The sequence below is a fragment of the Phaeoacremonium minimum genome, assembly GCF_000392275.1.
Source record: "Phaeoacremonium minimum UCRPA7 unplaced genomic scaffold PA7_03_scaffold_580, whole genome shotgun sequence".
NCBI classification, from domain to species: Eukaryota; Fungi; Ascomycota; class Sordariomycetes; order Togniniales; family Togniniaceae; genus Phaeoacremonium; species Phaeoacremonium minimum.
Genome location: NW_006921482.1, coordinates 224,198 through 247,362, shown reverse-complemented (window position 1 = coordinate 247,362; position 23,165 = coordinate 224,198). Strand labels below are relative to the sequence as shown.

Genomic DNA, 23,165 nt, shown 5'->3' with positions numbered 1-23,165 from the left:
CCTTGGGCATCGACCTTCTAGTTTCCTAGGCTAATACCAACATAGCAAAGTTTGGGTATTGGGAGTCTCTACATCTCTTTTCTTCTTTAGCCATTCTCTCCTTGTCACAGGTTGTTGTGGAGCAGGCGTTTGATCAGAAGCCGGCGAGTCCCAGCTTACTAGAGCCAGTATCTACACCCCCTAACGAGCCAAGGAGATGTACATTTGACAATTTCTCTGTGTACAAGGAGGATATTACACTCTACATGGAGGCGCGGGCTTTACTAGATGATATGGTGCGAGTCGGAAACCCGGCATCAAAAGATCACAGATATCTGCTATCAGATGTGGAAGAGATGGTAGCAAAAGTAATGAACTGCAGACGCAACAGTATGCCGGAAATCCAAGAAGCAGATCTTAACGGCGAGTACTATAATGCATCAGGATCTGTGTTCGATGGAATCCTGGATGAGCAAATTTGGTATGATATGGATTGGGAAAGTATCTTGAAAGGATGGGACGGAAATGGTTCATATACATAGGCAAAGATGTTTACTCATAATAATGTATTTATCGGTGGAGTTGTGGGATTGCCAAGGCTAGCAAATCAAATGAAAAGAAAAGGGGATAAAGAGCCAGGTTGTTGAGGGGATTTGGATCGTACATGAAAGACATACTCAAGCATGTGGACGAAGCAAAGACCAATTTTTGCAATAAACTTCCAACTCATAGAACTATTGTGCCGATAATCTACGCTTTCGGTAAAGTTACAGTTACTGCTATGATGTAATCAATCGCATCAAATATAATGATCAAAACACTGTTCGTTTGCAAGATTATGAATCTCCTGACTTTCTGTACAAGCGATCTGAAGACAATTGTCGTCACAGTTTGAACGTTTCAACTTCTCACCACCACGGTAATAAACGGTAACTCCACAGGAGTAACGAGAAAGAATGGCGAGAGTCCTATTAAGCATTAGAGCCACGAAGAGATTGGTGATTAGTATAGCTACATCCATCACTCTAAAAGATTGGGGCAAATACTTTATCTTTGATTGAAAGGAAATATGGAAATGTTGAAATAGATGGTTCGTCATCCTCGCTTTAAGGGTGTATTGCACCTGTTTCAAAGACAATGCGTGCGCTGGCAGTCTATTTTGAATCCAATCTATCATAAAATCTTCCGACTTGTTGAATGCTGTCTCCTCCACAAGGTCCTCTTCATCTGTCACAACAATTCACTGCTACTTTGCTCGCCGAGATTTGGACCTGTCAACTTCCTCGGCAGAGTTCAACTCTCTTCCCGTAGTATTTCATACTGGGTATTTATCGAGCAGACTATTGTGCATTCATGCTGAGGTCCATAGCCAACGGTAGTAGGATCGCTGAATGGTATATTCTAAGTAACTCCACAGGGCTATGAAAACACCGATCTGAAACGCCCAGATAGCCTTCCATTTCCCTAAGCCTAACTCCTTGTGTACTTCACTATCCTTACATGCCCGCAACCCATAGAATCTCCGGGCCAGCGACTGCAACACTAGGGATGTCTCTCAATTTGACATTTTCCTGCTTTACTAGCACAGCCCAGACATGGCCGTATAACGACGTAGGCACTTGCACGGAGCCGTCGCTCTGGACCGGCGTAAAGGTGAGACTGCCCCAAGCAGCGATCCAAGCAATGAATAGCTGCCCATCTTTTTGCAGACTCGCATCAATGGCAATAGTTGCGCTAGTCACACGGTCGGTGCTACCAAGCTTTTGGGTGTTGGTGAATTGGAGCGGTGGCAGCGGAGTACCCAGCCAGTCCATCTTGTCTGGACAACTGGAAACATAGTTGTTCATTGCATAGCTATATGCCAATTCAGCTGGCATCATAACTTCTCTTGGTGCCGCTGCAGCCATGTGATTTTGCATGAGATTGACGGTACCTGCCATTCGACTCTTGCTGCCCAGATGAGTAGCCAAGGCAGGTACCATCCAAGGGTCGGTTGTGGCAACCAGGCCGATGATATCTAGAATGATACCAATCTCAAGCAATAAGACTGTCAGGGCTGCGTGAAGAAATGAGTCCACATTCATGGTCGGCAAATTGTATGTACAGACTCCAAGGACAGGCTTCTGGTAATGTTGCAAAGAGTCGGTTGCGGTTGAACGATGGACAAGAGACTGTGAAGCCAAGGCTCCCAAGATATCGACGATCGACTTTGGATACACGTGTGTCCAGGCGCCACCATTCAGCTTGTTGTATCCATCAAACAAAATTTCGAGCAGAATATTGTCAAACCATTGTAGTATTTGTAAATGCTCCGTTGCATTGTCGCTGATCTGGGGCGCCCAGTTGTAGCTGTTTGGTGGGCCTCCGCCAGCCATGCCGGCAATGTAATCAGACATGTTCTGCCCAGGCGGCGGAACCCGGCCGATGGTGTCTTGGTCAAGAGCCGTGACATTCAGGACATTTCCATTGAGACTTGCAATAACGGTGCCATTTACGGTGAGAATGCCGCCAAGTGGAGCTTCTGGAGGAATTGTGCTTTCTGATGCCTTTTTTCCTAGCTCGATAAAAGCTTCGAGGGTATTGCCAGAGGTTGGGCTATTTATTGAGCCTAGCATGGAAGATTGGCAGTGCGATTTCTTGGTCTGCGCACAATAGAACCAGACTGGCTTTGTGTCATTGAGGACAACATCAAACAGTATACCCGAGGGGGAAGCTGAGGTTGGCATAAATCCCGAAGAAAAGCCACCTGGAGACGGATGACAAGGATCTTGGAAAGACGACTGCACCACGGAATGATTCTAGAGAAGCTTTGTCATTTTCTCTTCTTCCTGGTGAGACATGGAGAACTTACCGCTGGATTGAAACTGAACTCGACAACTGTTCCTGGCAGTTCATTGGTAACATTGTTTGGCGTGAAAGTCAGGTTTCCTCCCAGACCGACATCAATGTGCAAAGTCCGTGTCCCCCCGACAGGTAACCCGCCAGGAGGCGAGGTGCTTGTTGAAGCCGTTGCGGCCTTGGCTTTATACGCGTCCAGTGTGTTTCCGGAAGTTGGCCTGCGGTGAAGGTCAGTCAAGTGTCTGAAGTCATATCATATCCTCCGCCCTGTTCTTACTCATTGATGACTGAGATCATGCCTTTCTGACAATGATCGCCATTGGTTTGGCTACAATATACCCAGATGGGCTTTGTATCATGTACAGTGATTTGAAATGTTGTGGCTGCCGCAACGTCGGGCGAGTCCGTCTTCGTGAACCCGGAGAAGAAACCACCATCCAATGGATGGCAAGGATCTGCAAAAGATGACTGAGTTACAGAGTGGTTCTTGAATTTGTAAGTCAGGTTTCTCGGGCGTTGCTATCGATCGATACTTGCCTTCGCAAAGAAATGATAAGTCACAGTATCTCCTGGCTGGGCGTTGATAGCTTCGGGGACGAATTTGAGTTGAGAGTCCTTCCCAACAGTCACATCATAATTCGTGGCTTGTACAATCGACGCCAATAATGCCAATGGCACTATTGTAAATGAAGCCCGGATCATCTTGGTTCAGTGCCTGCAAAGGTCGTCGAGAGAGAAACGAGAGCGTAGAGTCGAGAATTGGCTTGGGATGATGCCTTATTAAAGCGGATCTCTCCCGGCATACAAGCAGCCTTAATTTACTGAGTTGGATGCCATCCAAGGGTCCTAGTTCTTATCTGTCGGCCGAACGAGACTGGTGCTGAGTGGCTGCAAATGCTTGCCATGCATGGGAGCAGGTCCTTTGTGTTGACCCTTGGTCTATTTCCAGCTTACCAACCAACCAGCCAACTACATGCGCCGCCGAGTACGCATGTAAGACGAAAATAGTCAGCCACAGCGCGCTTGTCTGAGCGACGCGGCGGAAATTCACAAGCCGAATAGCAATGAGCCGCTTTCACCAAGCCAATTTGGTGCGTGCAGCGGCGGGAAGACAGACTGCCGTTTCAGGGAAAGAGTCGAATGACTTGCCCAGACTTCTGGTGGACATTCGGCGCTTACTGCTAGCGATGCCTAAATTCTCGAAGTTGATTAGTATCTCCGACGATTGAATTTGAGGTAGTTCCATTCAGCCATCCGGATACCTTCCGTTCCGTCCCAGTTGAAGATGGATTCCGAGCCTGCGCCTCAGCGAAACTACTAATGAACTTTGATTCACATCAAACATCTTGTTTCAAAGAGAAACCACGCGGCGATACCGAGACGTAGCCTACTACGAACGACCAAATCGGGCATCTGTCCAACTCCACAGGATCTCCCTCTGAGACGGGTCGGGCCCCATGTTGAAATTGAGCGCTAAGTTCGTAAGAGGGTGGCCTGGTTGCATTCTTCATTGGTGCCAGCAAACCAACTCGAAAGCTTGTCAGAGAGAAATCAAGAGGCCAGCATCCAGCCTTTGTGCGCTGCTTCCACTGTAGCTCACGTCAGCGTCGTAACCTCTGCTTTAGCTTTAGCTGTTTTACGTACAGTGCGTGTGGTGTTTCAATGTTGAAGAACAACGGCGTCGACATGTGCCGCCTGCATTTCGCCTACCCTGGTCTGCATTGCTGGTCCCAAATTTAGAGGCGGCCGTCCCATGTCGCGGTGTTCCGCAAGCGGGTTCAGATGAGATAAAGTTGATAAGCTTACAATCCCAGCTCCGTTCAGTCTTTAAACATCTCAGATTAGAGCAGAAACTGAGTCTCAATAAGTGGCCATTCTCTTTGGAGCTGAATTAGAAGTCGACTAAAGGGTCGCCCACGCGTCGCGAAAAGGTTCGCATGTCTTTTAATCAAGCGGTGCCCCATCAACGGTCAACTCCCTGAAGCTCTCGCAGGTCGACTCTCCCTGGTTTCCCAACCCAACCCTCACAAGGATGGCGGGCAGACAGCCAATTCTAAACTTCCTCCCCTTCATCTTCTCCCTCATATCTTTCATTCTGATTCTTCTCGTTATACTTGCTGGTACCAACAATCTACTCACAAACTTGTACTACTTGAGGGTATATTAAGAATCCGCGCTTCTTTCAGTCTTACACCTGCTGACCCCAAAGACCGATACGGCCAATCTGATAGTACCAGCCAAACTCTCGAACTCGACCTTCTTGCGCGATATCTCTACCGTAAGCGGAACGGACCTTGTCGGCAGAGATGCGAGCGCAACATCACTCGGCCTCGCGAACACCTATACACTGCATTTATTGACGTCCTGTGCGAAAACTGGCAGCAAGGTCGACTGTGCACCTCCGCATATAGGCTTCAAATTTGATCCCAGGGTCGATCTCAGGCTGGACAGCACCGCACTCGTTGGATCCTTCGACGGCGACTACACGAGTGCTCTCCGTAGCTATGCAAATGTCTCCCGTTTCCTCGCTGGGGCATACATTCTATCCGCCGCACTTGCCGCCTTTGCTCCGGTTGTGGCACTTTTCAGCGCCCGCTTCCCTAAAGCTGGCATCTTGGGAGCTGTGAATTCTCTTGGTGCAACCCTATTCCTTCTAGCAGGAAACATTGCAGCTATGGTCACTTTCAAGAAGCTCGATTCTGCATTCAACAAGGCGTTCAGTGACTCCGGCCTCAAATCTTCGACAGGCAGCACCTTGACTGCTCTGTCGTGGGTTGCCTTTGTATTCTCGTTGCTCACCACCACCGTTTTCTTCATCCGAGCCCGTGGCGCCTCTTCAGCCCACCGGGGCCGGCGCGCTGTAAGGTCAATTGATCCGAATGGAAAACCTGGTGGTGCTCTCGTGACGGGGGCTGGTCCTATCGAAGGTGCATATGCAGAAGGAGGCGCATTAGGCGCCGTCGGCAACGATCCTTATGTGAAGAAGCCCGGTTTCTTTGGGAGAATTCCGACCTGGAACAAGCACAATTACGTCCAGGTTGAAAAGCACCCCGCTCTGGTTCGAACAGATGTCGGTGGCCGTGAAGAGGCCGTTGTGGTCGAATCCCCAGATGACGCTCGAAGGCGTTTGGACGACGATTGGAACGCCGAAGATGATTTTGCCGGGGAAAGGACGGGAAGGGGAATTGCAATGAGGAATCTACCTGTTGGAAACAAGAAAACAAGAGACATGAATACGGCATATGAGCCTTATAGTAATGCGATATGACACGATTATGTAGCAGAACGTCGGGTAAATTCCCTGCACCTCCTCTGGGTCGAAACTCTTTTACGTTACTTCAAACTATCAGCAAGCCTGGCGTTGAAAATAGACCCATAGCTACATGTCAAAGAGCTTAGACATCCAACGCAGGCTTGTCATTGAGTGGTAGCGAAATGTAATAAATGCAGACTTGACCAAGAAGTGTTCAGAACGGTGGCTCTTGTCGTATAGGGCCACATCATGAGTAGAATAGTTGAACACATGGTATCATATTGGTCTACCGGATAAAGTCTAAGAAGCCACCACCGAAGAAATCTTCCATACTCGGAAACGATGGTGTTAAGCCAAGATCAGGTAAATCATCAATGAGTCCGACGCTCGGGGATAACCGGCTTTGAGCGCCGAAACTGCCTAAACCTAGTAACCCTTCGGCCGCCGAGTACAGCGGCGTCTCATTTGATGGATTGCTTCCATGACCATTTCGTGGAGGAACATCACTCGCATACGTTGCAGATGAGATATTCATATGAGCACGAACATGTCTCTTGGCGAGTCCAGCCACATATCGCGTCGCCAAAGACATCTTGGGATAGTTCATGTAGCGGTCTTCCAGGGATGACAGGAGATCTAGAACGACTCTTCCAGAGACTTTGGTCGAGTCTTCTCGCCAATATTGTGCGATAACCAGCACTGAGTACGATATGCACATGTTTAGGTAAATTGGCACCTCATTGTTTGTTGCTACTTCAAGAAACGTTTCAAGAATATGTATAGCGAACCGCATCGCATGTACTTCATGGGTTCCAGAGCTTTGCTGGCGGGGGTTGGCGTTGGCAGTCTGGTCTTCAGGTGATAATAATTCCTCTGGGCACTGTCCGTCTTTGAAATCTTCAAGACTTCTGACAGCGAGAATGAAGTATGCGGCATGATAGCTCAGCTTCAGAGATGACGATTTCGGAAGAGCTGAAACGCGTTGTTAGTTATCCCAGCTTGTATTGAGATATGCTTCCAACTAACCAAACAAATGCGACCATCTTTGTCGCCAGGCCGAGAATTCTACGCACTCGCCATCCGTGTTCAAGTAGGAATGACGCGCAAGCTTCCGGTTCAAAGTCATGTATAGAAGAATCTCGGCCAAAATCATCCCTTCCTGGACAGTAGCTTGGAAGACATTGAGGAGCATATTGCATTGATTCAGGTAAGGGGTGGGAATTGTTGGCGGTCTACCCGTAGCAGCAGCCCAACTGGTGACGAGCTGTTAGATGTGCGATCAAAGAATCTCTTGACGAAACAGCAAATCTTACTGGAGATGATGTAGGCATATGTTTGCCCAAAGACGGATAGCGCGCCTATCAGCCTCGGTAGCACACCCCCTTCTGACATTTGCTACGATGCCCGAGAAACTAATACTCAACATAGCCTGTTGAGCACAATATCCGGTGAGCAGCCAACTGTCTATGTAGTCCGCTTGGCTACCCTCCACTAGACGTTAGTATCAAACCGATGAACCTCCTTATTGCACACTCACTATGCTAGGCGAATTGTTAGAATAGATACTTAATAACAGTATCGCATTGATCTCCTCAAGAGGCAGAGGGCTCGCAAGCAGCGCTTGACCCAGAGCGAGTCGTACTCGTTCATAGATCTCCTTTCCGTGATAAGAACTAGGTGATTCTTCGGAACAATACGCCAGGCCATTCAGGCAGCATACTGAATGCAAGAATGGCGAGGCCTCGCGTAGATGTACGCCCAGTAGTGGATCATCTATGTCCCAGATCAAAAGGCCTTGTCCGCGATGTTGACGAAAGCTTTCACAAATCAGTGCCAATCTTGGTTTCTAGGAATGATCGATATAATGAACATGATTACTTACAGCCGCAGAAGCTCATTAGCCGTATACTCATCCAACAGTCCGTTCTTAACCATATCTAGCTCAGCATTTGCTTGCCCAAGCAGTCTCCGGCTTCCACCAAAAAACTGCCTCGCCACTTCTCGCATGATGAGTGCAGGAGCCGAGCCAATCCCTGCGTCCGCAGGGTCAGAAATGTCTTCAGGTTCAACATCGTCACTTGACGGCTCTGATGTAGTATTATTGAATCTGGGCTCGGGGATTCCGGACATTGCATTTGTATTCTTGCCATTGTGCAGGGTGGTTTGAACGTCTAATAATGCAGATTTGATTTCAACAATAGAGTTCTCGAATTTCTGAAGTCTAATGAAGAGAGACAATCAGCATTCAAATTGGTCTAGAAAACTTCGATAAGCAAATATCCATTTTACCTCTCTTCAAAGCCGGTTGTTCCATCAGGTGCATTGGTCTCTAGCACCCCTACCAACGAGTCATCGTCTGAAAATGAACAATGTAGCCTATTGAAGTGAATGGTTAGCTATATAATCTTTAAGATGTATACTAGTAAAGACCCCCGGTATTCTACCTCAAGGTCCGGCATCTATGGCAAGTTCTCGTAACTGGGTCGTAGTCACAGCGGCATTTTCGTTTCTGACAAGTCTCGCATGACAATTTGCGACGGCGGCGCTTAGCGACATCCCCTAGGGCGACATTGACCACGGAGGCAGCAGGTTCAAGGTCCTCAATCCTGGATCGTTTCCGACGAATACGATTGGTCGTCTCATCGGTATCCTTTGTCTGGTTATTTGACGGTGAGTGCATATTCTTGTATACCTGTCGCCCGAGAAAAGTTGGATGGTTTAGGCTTGGTAGTCCCTCCCGAATAAAACCGTCGGCACTATTTGGGCATTCCCCACTCCAAATCATCGGACTCCGACGGTATCCGCCCTATACGATACGGCAGCCACATTTTTGAGACCATATCGTCAGCGCTTATCAGAGCTCTGAAAGATGCAGAAGCTACGCTGAGGAGACATCCATCGGTTCACAAAAGAAATCATTCTGTGTCTGTCTCAGAGAACTCGCGATCTTATCATTTTTTAACTAAACGGACAATCAGAATGGGCACAGTCACGGAAACAGTATCATTCCCAGGTGAAGCAGGAGAAACAACCAGGCTGTGGCTCAGAAGCTATGAGGATCCTGGATTCGTATATCGCGATATCAGCAATAGAGCACCACGCGATTGCACCCCCGAAGAGATCCCGGTCATTGATCTAAGCGCTATTGGTAGTGGTTTGACAGAGCGGAAAGCCCTGGCCCATACTCTACTTCGAGCTGCCGAAATGTCTGGTTTCTTCTACATCAAGAACCATGGTGTCTCAGAATCTAGCATTCACGATGCGCATGAAAAGGCTAAGGAGTTGAGTGGTTCTTATTGTCATCTCAGTCTGACCTGTGTCTGATTTATGGGCCATAGATTCTTCAATCTCCCTCTGGAGACGAAATTGAAAGTGAAGGCCGATCCGGATGTCTCCTTCTATGGATACCATGCCAGGGGCTCCCGTCGTGTCAATCCAGCAAGCACTGCAGGTAAATGAATTTCAAGAAGTGTTATGTGCGGTCTTTCCTAATACCCTGTGCTCTCAGACACAAAAGAGGGCTTCAACTTCCATTACGAACCAAGATTCGACCCCCTCCATGAAGGCCGTGATGACGATGTGCCGGAAGAGGTAATGGATCACATTCCCAAAGACAGTTTTATCTGGAATGATGTCGGGCTCCCCGATTTCCAAAGCAGTCTATTGACTTACTGGCGAAATTGTCTTGCTCTTGGTCGGCGATTAATCCAGCTCCTTGCTCTGGGTTTGGAGCTACCAGAAGATTATTTTGACAAAGTGACCACATACCCAGGAGCAGATTGCACGTTGAACTTCTATCCTGGGCACGGCGAAACACCGATCGCTGAGCGGGAAGATATTGGATTGGGCGCGCATACTGATCTTCAAATCTTGACAATACTCTGGCAATCTAATGAGCGGGGTCTTCAGGTATTGAATGCAAAAAACGAATGGGTCTTCGCACCGCCCATCCCAAACACCTTTGTCGTCAATATTGGCGATTTTTTGATGCGCTTAACAAACGATAGACTCAAGTCTACGGTGCATCGAGTCATCCAACATAGCAAATATGATCGGTATTCAATGCCGGTGTTCTTCGGTAATGATCTTCCACTTCACTACTTGGGCAGGCTTTCTGACAAGTATTCTGCTCAAGGATTCAACTTCAATGAAAAATGCGGGGTGGTTCCGACTTGTATTGATGAAAATCATCCAGCAAAATACGAACCTGCCAGATGTGGAGAGGTGTGCTCACTCGCAGCGTCAAACTTCAAGTCTAGTAGCTGACGTTTCTAGCTCATTGCCAAACGCCTTGCAGCTGTCCAAGCAGATATGAGTTACTGAGATCAACAAATTTGAAGACAGTGACCCCTCCCTCTTCATTTATATCTTTCATGCCCCTTCATGTGTAGTTTTGAGTGGGTTGGTCCCATATGTTTGAATGATTAGCGGTGCTCTTTTGGAAGAAGAATCCAACGAAATAGATGAATAAACAATCAATGTGACAAAGTCAACGATATGTACCTATAATCTCACCAGCGTCCAAAAGAACATCATCTACAACCATAATACTCGACCTAAGTTTACCGGTTATTCCACTTGGGGCGAGTTTTTCTCGGCTAGAGGTGTTACACAGAGGAAATTAAGCGCGATGACGAGAAGAGTTGCTACTTAGATAATGAATATCTCCCGCGCGCCTCCCCCCCCGAACCCCTACTCGCCAGAGATCATACGTGGGGTGTGTGGGGGACCTATTTTACAGTTTATATTAGTATGGATCATCTGCGGCAATGTCTTTTGGTCTCAGCGCTACTGCGTTTTTCGTTACCGTCTTTGGAGGTCGATTAGCTCCCGTATGTCTGATACGGAAGCTGGGCATCTATATGTAGAAGTCTATGAGAAGCTCTTTGAATATATGGGAACTGGTGATCTGTCATCAGTCGAGATAACTTGTCCATTGTGGACTAAGTCGTCAAGGGAGGTACTTGTATCTACCCAGTCGTCTCATCCCAGCAACAAAGCAGAGACTTTTGAATAATTTCCTCACTTCATTGCAGGTAGTATCATGCCCCATTCTACGCGTCCATCTATGTCGAGGTTAGCCAATGTTACATCAGCAGAATCCGGTGTCATATGGGTCATCTCATCATAGCGGGACACTGGTACTTGATTAAGTTAGCAGCTGATCTGCTCCAATGAATGTAGCAATGGGCTTGCCAGTATCAGTTGACTAAGCTCAGCTTGCTAACTTGATTCTATCCAACCCGGAGCGTAATCTTTTCCTGTAAGCCAGGCTTAAAGCCGAGGAGAGTAACTATCTCACCCGTGACAGGCTTGTATCATGTGGTACAGTGTGGCAGTTGCATAAGTAGGTGAAGCGGCGATCTCGCCGAATCGCCGGTAAATCTGTGCTACCTTGTTTACCAAAGCTGTCGAATCGGACCCATCTCAAGAAGCGCATAGCACTAATATTGGTCATGCGGGGAGCTATTGTACATCCGAGTTGGCGATTTGGCGAGATCCGGCGAATAAACCTTCAATCAGCTTCTACCTGAAGTATACGCTAGCTATATTCTGCGAGTGCTCATCTATACATAAGCAAGCTGGAGATAGGTTTGAGATTGGGGTGCCCGGTCATATATTCCCCGTACTCTCGCCTCCATATTCGAGCCCTTGTATCAGAGCACCTTGCTGTTTGTCGTGACCCATTACAAAAACATTCCTCATAATGAGCAATAGCTTGCTGCTCGAGGATTATCTGACCGCGAATTTCAAATGTTGCGATTCTTGTTTTCCATTCTAACTACTGCGATATATTACATTCTGTCATTCAGGGGTAAAGTATTGCCGTTTCTCAGGACCAAAAGCTTCATCAATCCATGAAGAAAGCCTTTTAGCACTCATTGACATATATCTCAGTTCGCACACAAGTGTATCTTCTCAGATGGCCTTAACGCATGGAATATGCCGGAGGTCCTCGTAATCTTCGTCAGGATTTTGGATAGGCTTTCATAGTGTCTGTCATCAGCATAGCCGCCATGTCGTGACGCTTTCAATTTCGATCGACGTCAATCCACAGACTGTCTACCGCAGTTCTTCTGCAAACACCGTATCTTCATGGCGCAAGGAAGGGTGTGGATGGGACACGAGGAGGCTGTGTGCTCCAATCCGAAAAGATTAGCTGGTTTGCGACACCATCCGGAACACTGACACCTGTTGATACTGGACCAAACAAGTGTTGCATCGCAAAATCTTGGTCCGGTAGCGCCGACAACATATTGACATCTCCAAATAAGGGGTCTTGCAGATTGGCGTTAGATAGACTTGGGTCCACGGGTTGCAGAGCTGCGATTTGATCCTGCGGCACCCTGTGTGTGTATGCCGCACCTGAATGTATACGATCCGGATGGCAGTACATCGCTCTATCACAGAGTTGTTCAATAGCTCTCCAAGCTGGCAACCTCGAAGCTTGTACGTCGGAACTCGTGTACTTTCGGAAGCAAACATCGACTTGAGCCCAAGCTTGATCTACATCTGCATGATCAAGCTGACGTGCTAGATTCAAAAGCAGAAAGGCTATCATACCCCAAGGCACTGGCCAATTGTAGATCCAACCCCAGTGATGCGCTGTGGCGATGCTCTCGCCTCTATGTATCTCCTCCATTATCTCAACCGCTTCATGGAAAAGCCTCGAGTTTAATATTTAGTATGCGAGATCGGAGGTTGACTTCAAGGGAGATAGCTCACCTGGGTTGCTGTTTCATGATAGTCTCCTTGGACGCCATCTGCTTCGCATAACTCAGATCGACTTGAAAACGAGCCCACCGCATATGTGCCCTTGCACGAGAAAGAGTGACCAGCTGCATTGGGTCGGTTTCATCTAAGTGATGGAGGAATTTTTTGTTTATGTATTCCTCATCGTCATCGAGAGCGCGGTAGATAAGATCCGGGGACGAGCCTTGAGCCTTGAGCTTTAAGACACGACGCTGAGTGCTCAAGACTTCCTGACGAATAATAGGAAATGTCATCTCGGTATACCCATCCCTGTCTTCAGCCCCGGTATCGTCTTTTGCAAAACGAGTGGGAGTCCAGTCATCGTCATCTGCGTTAGTCGATCGATAAGTATTCGAGACTAGATCAAAAACAGCTTCCGATCCTTCGCCAGTAAAGTATTGGTTATCCATAAGGAGCAGATGATTCCACATTCTTCGCCTCATTTCACCAACCCAAGGTGACAGATTATAATGGCGTGGATCCCGATGGAGTCCTATTCTCATTCCAACCCTTCCAGCAAGCATGGTTACGTTCGAACCATGATCCGATTGTCCTGTTGTATATAAGAATGTCTTCCGAGATTAGTATTATCCTAACAACTTCTATGAGAGTGAGGGGTTTTCTCTCGATCATCATTGTTTGAACAACTTACAATATAGTACAGTAACACCTGAAATGCCATTATCACTCGGCTACGCAGGATGTTCGCTCTCGTCATAGCCATCTCAGTCGCGGTACGAAAATGGGCGAGAAGTTCCGTTTTATTTTGACCTAGCAGCTGCTGAACGCGGTCTCCAGGCATAGAGGCAATTGTCAATAGTTGCTGAGCGAAAATAGCGGCTTCAACAACTCGCTCGAGCTGATGAACCCCTCGACGAAACTCATTGATGTCGGTCTTCCAAGTCGATCGGTGCGCAATTTTAATAAATGGTTCGACGTTTTTCCAGAATTCTACCAGAATAAGATCCTCTTTCTCGATGGGGAGGTGCATATGCACAAGACTTGAGGGTATTCCTAGCATGGGGGAAGCAAACCCGAACGGCCAAGCGCTTTCTAGGGCGTCTTCATGTCCAACTCGGGTGAGACAACGTGGTTCGAGATTGAGATCCTGTTGGTTCATCCAGAAGCTCGGATTCATGTAATATGATACATGTGGTTCCGTGATCAGCACTCCTCGAGGTGTTGACTCATCGTCGTCTCTTGAGCTTCTGCTCGGAGAGTCCATATCTGGACTCAATCGGCGCGGCGACTGGCCTTTGTATGAGCTTGACATGTCGGCAATTAAGCGTTCAAGTTTGTCGATTCTTTCGTGTAGCACATTCTGATCGCCTCCTATCCCTATCCCAGAATTGTCGCTTTCAAACTGACAAAGGGCTCCGTGCTTCACACAGTTACTACATGGTTGATTCTTATCGCAACGAACCTTCCTCCGCCGACACGCATTGCAGGGTTTGGCTAAGCTCAGTCTGTCTGTAGACATATCGTTCATTGGCAAATTGAGGGACGCACAGGTAGTTTGGGGAGCGAAAACACCACTGCCCTTGCGTCGCGAGATCAAGGCCAATATAACAAGCAACAATTCTTGAACTCGAATACCACTAGCATGTGATAAGCACGGAAGGCAATTTATGTGAGTGATAATATTGGCCACAAAAAGACTTCACAGAGAGCTCGTAATGGGTGTCTTGTTGAAAGCTATCTAGGCCTGCTGACAGTGGCGGGGCAAGACAATCGGGGTCAAGGTTCTCAGGCCCCCAGTGCTCAATGTCGCCAGATAAAGTGGATCTACTGTGGAGTGTTAGGGTGCCTAACAAAAACCTCGAGATGACATTAATACCCGAGTCTCCACTCCGTGCTGACTTGCATCTATCTTGCTGGCGATTGCTACAACTAATGGATACGCTATCGCATGCTCGCAAAGGTATTATTGAATGATCTGTTTAATAAGTGAATAGAAAGCTTTATACGTTGTTCTGGTAGTCATATTCGGTTCCCCAGTGTCCTTATGTTTCCAGCCAAACACGCAGCCCAGATCTCATTTTGCTGACCATTTCGGCATCGCTCTCGTCAAGCTTGTCCTCGTAATGAATATCGCAAGGACTGGCCATTGACAGCCCCGCACTATTACTATAATTATAGCCCTTCGACCAATACGGGAACCGCACCAGAGCTTGCGTCAGCAGACTTTTATCCCAGGGGCTGGGTCTCGAGATAGCTTGATGGCACTATCAGGAAGCCGTGAAACCTGCCGAAGGGCTTACTCATCCCATAGTCTCCAAGCACCGACTAATGGGCGCCAGTCCTCACTATGGGCTGTTGCCAATCGCGCTCACAATTGTTGAAAGCATGCATGCCTTTACTGCCAAACTCATCCTTGAAGTAGAAATTACTTTTTTTTTCTTCTTAGAGCAGACAAACGATCGTTTATGAGTCATTAACAAAGGGAACAGTTCTCGGACCTGCTTCTTGGCCAGGACGCTTAATTATACCTCCCAGAGGAATGCTCTTCTATCCTTGACTTCTTACTCAGGCCAGTCAGACCTCAATTGAAAGTTGGAAACGGAAAGCTTTGCTCAGAGCATCAATAGATTAACTGAGAAAGCCTCCCAAGAACATTGATATGCTAATTTTGTCAGAACTACTTTAACATCCCTCGTGTCCGCTAAGCCACTCTTGACTTCCTTCGGCAGAAGAGGGTGATTGCCTTTGGCCCTTTGGTTATTCGTTGGATTCTTGTTGCCTAGAAGAAGATTTCAGATTATACATTTGCTAGACATTTTACTGTGTTAAAATTGGTTACTGTGGAGAAAGGGAATGGTATTATGTCTCATTGTGTATCTTTAGCAGCAAATTGCTTGCGTGTTTAAGGGCATACACATCATAAATTGGGTTGCTCGATGACATAAAGACCAATATCAGACAGCAACGTAATGCTACAGCAGTAAGGCAAACAGAACATTTAGACCACCAATAATCAAATTGCGCTGACCACTTGGACTAGATATCTCCTCGGAAATAAGTCAAGGTAAGACTGTTTCCAGGCTTACTCATCGTCCCTTGAACCCTTGTTGGGCATTTTTGTAACATCGGGCCGTTTCTCCTACTGAATTCAAAGAGTCTTCAGGAAATGATTCATTGTCAGAGTTCGACTGTGGTTCAACGATTCGTATTTGCTGAATGGATCGCCAGTAGTGGGGCAGCCTCGGATGAGAAAAGATATGCGAAAATCACAATGATCATTTGAATAAAATATGCCCGGAATAATGTAGTGCGGGAAACCCAATAACGTAAATATCGTGGAGTGAACAGGTCAGACCTTTGGTCGCCGGCGAACCTTTCGGCGAATTCGCCGAAGGCGCTTTGACATGGGAAGGCGAACGAATCCGTCTGATCTAGTCTTGTCTAGTTTAGATCCTTAGGGATTCAAATCGACAACACCATTGCATCAGCGGGACGTCTCTCGCAAACTTATCTGCGAGGTGGTTCCTCGACATAGCACCGCACAACTCCATGGTTTTCATAGAACATTGCAGGTATCCATGCATTGCGGTCACAGCTTCTAGTTAAACGGCGACAAAAATCATAGAGTGTTAGTTTTGGACCATGGAGGCTCCATTAGGTTCTTTCCTACGTGGCTGTGAGAAGCATATCGGCTATCCCCTAATATGCGGTCGTTGAGACTTGGTCTTAAACAGCACATTTAATGAGGCTGACATGATAGACTACTTTACAAGTGGTCTAAGGTAAGAACGCATCGGTGTATCATGGAACAACCTTGCAAATATCAAATGTTTATGAGTAATCAGAGTCGCATGGAATAATAAAGTAGCTGATTATATAATTTCGTGTCTTAGACCACACGCATGCAAGCGTCAGTAGATGATGGTCCCAGCAGAGTGGTAAGGGCCGAATTAAGGTTCTTATGTGTACATACACGAACGGTGGTGAGGTGTTAGTGAAATGCCGAATTGAAAATCGTTGGTGGGACTGGTGATAGAAAACAAGTTCCTTATCTATGGGACCTTCCCAGTTCAATCATTAGTGCGTTGCGCGAGAATAAATGGAGACGGCTCGGGGAGCATTCCGCGGCACTTTCAATCGGTGGTTTGTTCTTTTAAAAACACAAACCTCAAGCTTCTTGCTTCTTCATCTTCCTCTTTGCTTACCCATTGACTTATCGTCAGCCCACGACCAGATATTGAACGGTGCAACCAGCAGTTCGTGAGCTTATAGTGAATAGCAATCCGAATGGCGCTGAATGAGAAGCTGCCGCTTGCACAGGCCCCTCCGCGGCCAGAAAGCGAGCGGAGTCGAGCTCGGAAAGCGGGAAACTGGACCCTATTGTCGATTGTCATCGCGTTGGGGCTCTTTGTACGATTCTCATTCTTTGGTCGCGTCGCTTTCTCAGATTATAGATCGTCAAATATAGCACAATGTCCGCAGGTGGAACCCCTTGTGCCTAGCCAGAAGAGCGCCGCGCTGGCAAAAATGGAGGATTACCTTGTGTCGGACAAGTTCCGCAACGAGACTGTTGCGCGTATGTCTGGGGCTATCCAGATCCCCACCCAATCTTATGACGATATGGGTGATGTGAACGAGGATGAACGCTGGAATATCTTCTACGATTTGGCGGCTTATCTCGAGAAGACTTTCCCCCTCGTTCACAACAACTTGAAACTAGAGCATATAAACGAGCATGGCTTGCTATTCACTTGGGAGGGCGACAAAACTTTGAAGCCCACGGTGCTGATGGCACATCAAGATGTCGTTCCAGTCGCCGTACCGACCTGGGATCAATGGACGCATCCCCCCTTCTCTGGCCACTACGACGGGAAGTACATTTGGGGTCGGGGTGCGTCGGATTGTAAAAACACTTTGATTGGCATTTTGGAAGCCGTAGAAATGCTCATCCACGCCGGATTCGAGCCGAAGAGAACTCTGGTGCTTTCATTTGGCTTTGATGAAGAGATATCTGGCAGACGGGGGGCCGGTCATCTTGCATCTGTCCTGATTGAGCGCTATGGAAAAGATGGTGCTGCTATCATTGTAGATGAGGGTTCGGGCATAACCTCCGCTTGGGGCAGCACATTCGCCCTTCCAGGCGTTGGCGAAAAGGGCTACCTTGATGTTGAAATAATAGTACGTCATGATGCATTCCCGCACAGGTTGTCTCCTAGCTTGTCACGGATGACTAACCAGACTTATGATCGCAGGTTCGTATGCCTGGTGGACGTAAGCAACCTCTGCCGTTAATTCCAAATTCAAATGCCGGTGTCTCAACAAGATGATGGATCAACTCGAAGCCGAGTGTTACTCGGCGACATCTCCAATACTGCCTTTTTCTTAATTGACTTGATGGAGCATATACTGACTCCATTCTTATAGATTCCTCCGTTCCACCCGCCCACAATGGTATTGGCGTCATGTCGGAGCTCATCACATTGATCGAGGCCGATCCTTATGAGCCGCACTTCCACTCGGAGAACCCATTTCTTGGCCTCTTACAATGTGGTGCCGCGCATAGCCCGGAATTTCCTAGTAAACTAAAGAAGCTTCTCCCATCACACCAGGAAAGAGTTTGTGGGAAAAAGGACAAGCTCGCTCAGGAAGCATCCAAGCTAGGCGATGAGATCAAATACCTCTTTACTACATCTGCAGCTCCTGATATCATTGAAGGGGGTGTGAAGGTCAACGCTCTTCCGGAACGCACCAGGTTGGTCGTCAATCACCGAGTCAACGTTGGAGACTCCTCAAGTGTTGTGAAAGACAAATTGACCAAGTTGGCAACTATTGTCGCCAAGAAATATAATCTAACAGTCAATGCATTTAGTGATGAGAGTGAGACGCCCAGGTCCATCACGCTCAGCACCGGAACTATCCTAGAACCTGCACCTGTCACGCCAACGCTGGTTGGGAAGACACCGTACTCTATCTTGTCTGGCACGACTCGCGCGATGTATGGAGAGAACCTTATAATGGCTCCAGGAATAATGACTGGCAACACCGACACAAGATACTACTGGGACTTGACGAAACATATATTCAGATTCATTCCCGGCTGGGACCCTGAACAGAATTTCATGGACGGTATTCATACGGTGGATGAAAAGGTTGGGGTCATCGGGCATATCCGAAACGTTCAGGTAAGCAAACCTCGCACCATACTTATGTCATTCTCGGCTGTCTTGGCAATCTCAATGCAAGAACTTGACCATTGGCGCGGATCGATTTTGGTTTCGCTGCCTTACAAGTTTATCTCACTCTTCCTGTATTAGTATTCAACCACTGACTTCAAACACTGTAGTGGTTTAGCTCTTTCATTCGAAATATGGACGAGGCAGACCTGGAATAGAGCCAATATCTAAGTATAAATGGACGAGTCTGTGCTCTCACAAAACGAATAAAAAACGATTGCCCCCTGGTAAGGCATCCGAGCTCACAAAGAATAAGCCTTTTGCGAATCATGCTCATATCTATGCAAAAGTTAAAATATTGTGTTATCAAGTATTTCTTTAGCTGTGACCTTGGTCTCTAACTATTCTCGTCGTTGTCTTTCCGTCGTGCTCTCGGTGAGCCTGCATTGTCCCCTGACAGAGTATAAGGTTCGCGATATACATCATTATATTCACGCGAGCTGAAGCCACCACGGCTGTCATCTCCATTTAATCTTAATTTGTTATATCAGCTTGTAAAGACTGGAAACCCTAAAGGAGGTTTGGAACGCGGCCGTTATGGGGTTCTGCTTCAGGTCTCATGATCTCAGTTGAGGAGACGTACAGCATCAAAATCCTAGGACCACAATGCTAATCGACGGAGTTCACTAGAGTGCTCATTGATATTATTGATCATGGGGCTGGTATCATTAATATAACCTCACAAAAGCATTCGGTTGCTGATTGGCGGAGGATGTCACTGAAGCATCACTACCCCTGCGATTGGCGCATAAACTCAACCACGCCGGCTTCTGGGGTTACATATAAATCAGCTAAGGCTCCGAATCGCCGATACATATACGTCCAACCCGGATTTCTGACGTCTCGGCTCTTCCCTTCCCCACATTGTCCTGCAGACGGAACCAGTGACTGTAATGCCAAGGCGCATGAACCTGGTGTGCCTTCTCAATAGGGGCAATTTACCTACGGAGGCTCTTGTGCCTAGCTGACAGTTGCATGCCTTATATCTCCTTTCACGGATGCTTGAAAGGTCCGTCGGATATAATACAAATGATAAAAGACGCTCAGGATCTGCCAGGTGTATGTAGATCAAATCTGGTAAACCATCCCTAAAATTCCCATAGAATACAGAACAAAATCCAACCATGAAATTACTTGCAGGTCTTCTGAGCTCCGCGGCTCTCGTTGCAGCCCATGGTTATGTGGATAATGCGACAATCGGAGGACAGTATTATCAGGTAAAATCTGTCTCAGTCGCTAAAGGATGAAGACATTGATAAAAATATTTTAGTTCTACCAACCGTACACCGACCCATATTACAGCACCCCCGTAAGCAACCGCCAGCGATGAGTTAATCGTACATCGTAGCTCATGTTTATTGCAGCCAGCTAGGATCTCGAGGGCTATCCCTGGGAATGGTGAGTTGAAATCACACTTCTATTCCTTCTGATTCGCACAACTAAAAATTTCAGGACCCGTTCAGGATGTCACGTTGATCGACCTTCAGTGCAATGGATATACAGATGGAGGAGTCATTGGATCCTCGCCCGCTCCGCTCCATGCCACTGCTGCTGCCGGTTCAACCGTCAATTTGAGATGGACCTTATGGCCCGACTCCCATGTTGGCCCAGTAATCACATATATGGCCCGTTGTCCAGATACTGGTTGTCAAGATTGGTTGCCGGGTACATCGTAAGAGTTTCGGTATCAACCAACCCTAAAAGATACTAATGGTACATAGTGCTGTTTGGTTCAAGGTCAAGGAGCTCGGAAGGACTGGAACAAGCAACACATGGGGCGACGTAAGTCCATACTCTGATACGTCGCGGAGTTAAACTAATACTTCATATATAGTCCAGCCTCATGGTTGGCGGCAACTCTGGAACTGATTATACTATCCCATCATGCTTGAAGAAAGGATTCTACCTTGTTCGACATGAGATTATTGCGCTACACGCCTCCTATGCTTACCCAGGAGCGCAGTTCTATCCTGGTTGCCATCAATTGAATGTAACTGGTAGTGGCTCAACTGTGCCTAGCAGCCTGGTTGCCTTTCCGGGTGCCTACAAAGGCTCAGACGCTGGTATCACATACGATGCTTACAAGGGTGAGGAGTTAATTGAGCTACATTGTTGACCTGTACGAAAGCTAATTTTTCCAGCGCAAACTTACACGATTCCAGGACCTGCGGTGTTCACCTGCTAATATTTCACGCCACGAAGAAGTAAGCAGACTTTTCCTAGAGAGAAAGCCAAGAAAGGTACCTAGGTTAGTCGTTATATCGAGAGAGTATTCATGTACACAGTTTTCTTCACCAAGTTGTAGCGTATATGACAACACGATTACCCTCGTTCTTCAGATGCGCCGGTAACAAGTAGTAGACGAGGAAGTCCAGTGAAGTAACATGCTTTAACGCAGGAAGAATTGTTATGGATCCTGGTCGGCTAGACCGCGTATTAACCAGAGTCGCTCAGACGGTTGATTAACACTCGGCGGTTTGTGACCGAGATAGACAATTATTTGTGGCTGGAAATTACTCTTGTCCATCTTCACTACGGCAGCCGCTCTTGCCTTGCGGACGATTGCAATGACACTAAAGCACTTGCATACTTTATTTTGACTGCGGCTTTCTTGAAAAGCCGTCGTCAAACTGGAAGCGACGACTTCGTGAGATGCAAGCATGTTAACCATACTTTGAGAAACCGTAGATCTGGGCCCGAATTAACTCACAAGCACCCCTAATTTTAGCACCGCATTAGCGACATCCCTGCTAAAGCAGGACGTGCCTTGCAGCTGTCTTCGATTGCGGGGTCAGAAATTTTCTAGCTATTCGTCCCCCACCATCTCGAGCTCGTAGGTACACTGTTTTCCTTCCCCGAAAGAGTCACCATCAGCACTTTGTGTATTGGAAAGCCGGGACGCCTGCAAGGCACTCACAACTCGCCCAACAACAGCCCAAGATGGACATTGACGCAAGCTCACCGGATGATGACCCTATTATCTCCTCCTACAACGTCTTCATCAAACCCGCCCTGCCGGCGCATAAACGCCTCCTCGTGCTGCAACATCCCAACCGCATCGACGGCAAGAAAGCATGGCGCCCGCCCACCGAGGTGCGCGTAAAGCCCGGCTCGGGCATGATCGAGGTCGACTTCCCCATGGACCACTCGCAGTGCTACGACAAGACCAAGGGTGTCGCCTGGGGCAGCGCGCTGCAGAAGTCGACGGCGCAGAAGAGCGGCGGCAGTCACGGCCTGGCGGGCGGCTTCGGAGTCGGGGCGCCTGTACGCACGCGAGGCCGAGGCGCCGCCGGAGACGACGACAACATAGATTGGGCGGAGGCGCTGCGGCAAGATCGCGTGCTGCGGACACAGACCCTCGGCGGACAGTGTCCTGAGACGAAGGACTGCAGGTATATGGTTGGCATTTTCCAGGGAGGTGAGTGTGGCACAAGATGTTATCACTAGTAGAAGCGAAAGTTGACAAGCGACAGATAACATCCACCTCACTCCGGTTACGTCTCTTGTTCACTTGCGACCACAACTACATCACATCGACGCAGCTGCGGAGCAGGAAAAACTGAACAGGCCTCGCGAAGGGCCAGGAGTCGGCGCTGGACCACCAGCGGGCGGGAAGGATGGCACTGCCCGCGCTATTCACATGACTATTAAATCCGCCGGCGCCGAGGGCGAGCAAGTTGTCACAGAGACCATGGCTGACCGATTACGACTGGTACAGTCCGAGAGTTGGCAGCGGATGGTCTACGTGGATGATCAAGATCAAAGTGCTTGGGATGCATACTACGGTACTCTAGTTGTCCGACCAGAAGGGCAGGATGCAGTCGAGGGCGATGGCGCCAATCCTAATTTAGAGGAGCAGGTTCCCCAGCTGGGCACTCAATGGGTTGAGGACGATCTTCTGCGTGCGGTGAGTGGGATTGAGAAGGTCGAGATCAAAGAGGAGGTAGATGAGCCTACTAAGGTGGTCGAGAAGAAAAAGCCCGGAAGGCCCAAGGGGTCAACTACAGCATCGAAGAAGGCGGCCGCAAAAGGTAAAGCGCCTGCTGCTTGAGCCGGGCCTAAATGATAACGAGTGCTCCCGGCCCGTGTTACGGACTTTTCAAAGGATGTTGGGACGAAGGACAAACATTGCATGGTTCGGCGTTGGG

At 47.9% G+C, this 23,165-nt stretch overlaps 4 protein-coding genes across 4 annotated transcripts; 3 read left to right on the top strand and 1 right to left on the bottom strand.

Moving 5' to 3' along the window:
- Positions 1 to 1,475: 1,475 nt before the first annotated feature.
- On the bottom strand, positions 1,476 to 2,594 carry UCRPA7_8135 (putative extracellular serine-rich protein; the record flags this gene model as incomplete). The annotated part of the gene is made up of 1 exon (XM_007920654.1): positions 1,476 to 2,594. One exon carries the CDS (start codon positions 2,592 to 2,594, stop codon positions 1,476 to 1,478), a length of 1,119 nt encoding a protein of 372 aa, XP_007918845.1.
- Positions 2,595 to 4,849: 2,255 nt separating this feature from the next.
- Positions 4,850 to 6,085, top strand: UCRPA7_8134 (putative integral membrane protein; the record flags this gene model as incomplete). The annotated part of the gene is made up of 2 exons (XM_007920653.1): positions 4,850 to 4,975; positions 5,027 to 6,085. 2 exons carry the CDS (start codon positions 4,850 to 4,852, stop codon positions 6,083 to 6,085), a joined length of 1,185 nt encoding a protein of 394 aa, XP_007918844.1.
- Positions 6,086 to 17,311: 11,226 nt separating this feature from the next.
- UCRPA7_8133 (putative carboxypeptidase s protein) lies at positions 17,312 to 19,175 on the top strand (the record flags this gene model as incomplete). The annotated part of the gene is made up of 4 exons (XM_007920652.1): positions 17,312 to 17,962; positions 18,037 to 18,055; positions 18,209 to 18,966; positions 19,128 to 19,175. The coding sequence occupies 4 exons, from the start codon at positions 17,312 to 17,314 to the stop codon at positions 19,173 to 19,175; spliced, it is 1,476 nt and encodes a 491-aa protein (XP_007918843.1).
- Positions 19,176 to 21,957: 2,782 nt separating this feature from the next.
- Positions 21,958 to 23,068, top strand: UCRPA7_8132 (putative dna-directed rna polymerase iii complex subunit rpc37 protein; the record flags this gene model as incomplete). Its single annotated transcript, XM_007920651.1, has 2 exons — positions 21,958 to 22,435; positions 22,560 to 23,068. 2 exons carry the CDS (start codon positions 21,958 to 21,960, stop codon positions 23,066 to 23,068), a joined length of 987 nt encoding a protein of 328 aa, XP_007918842.1.
- Between the last annotated feature and the right edge of the window lie 97 nt (positions 23,069 to 23,165).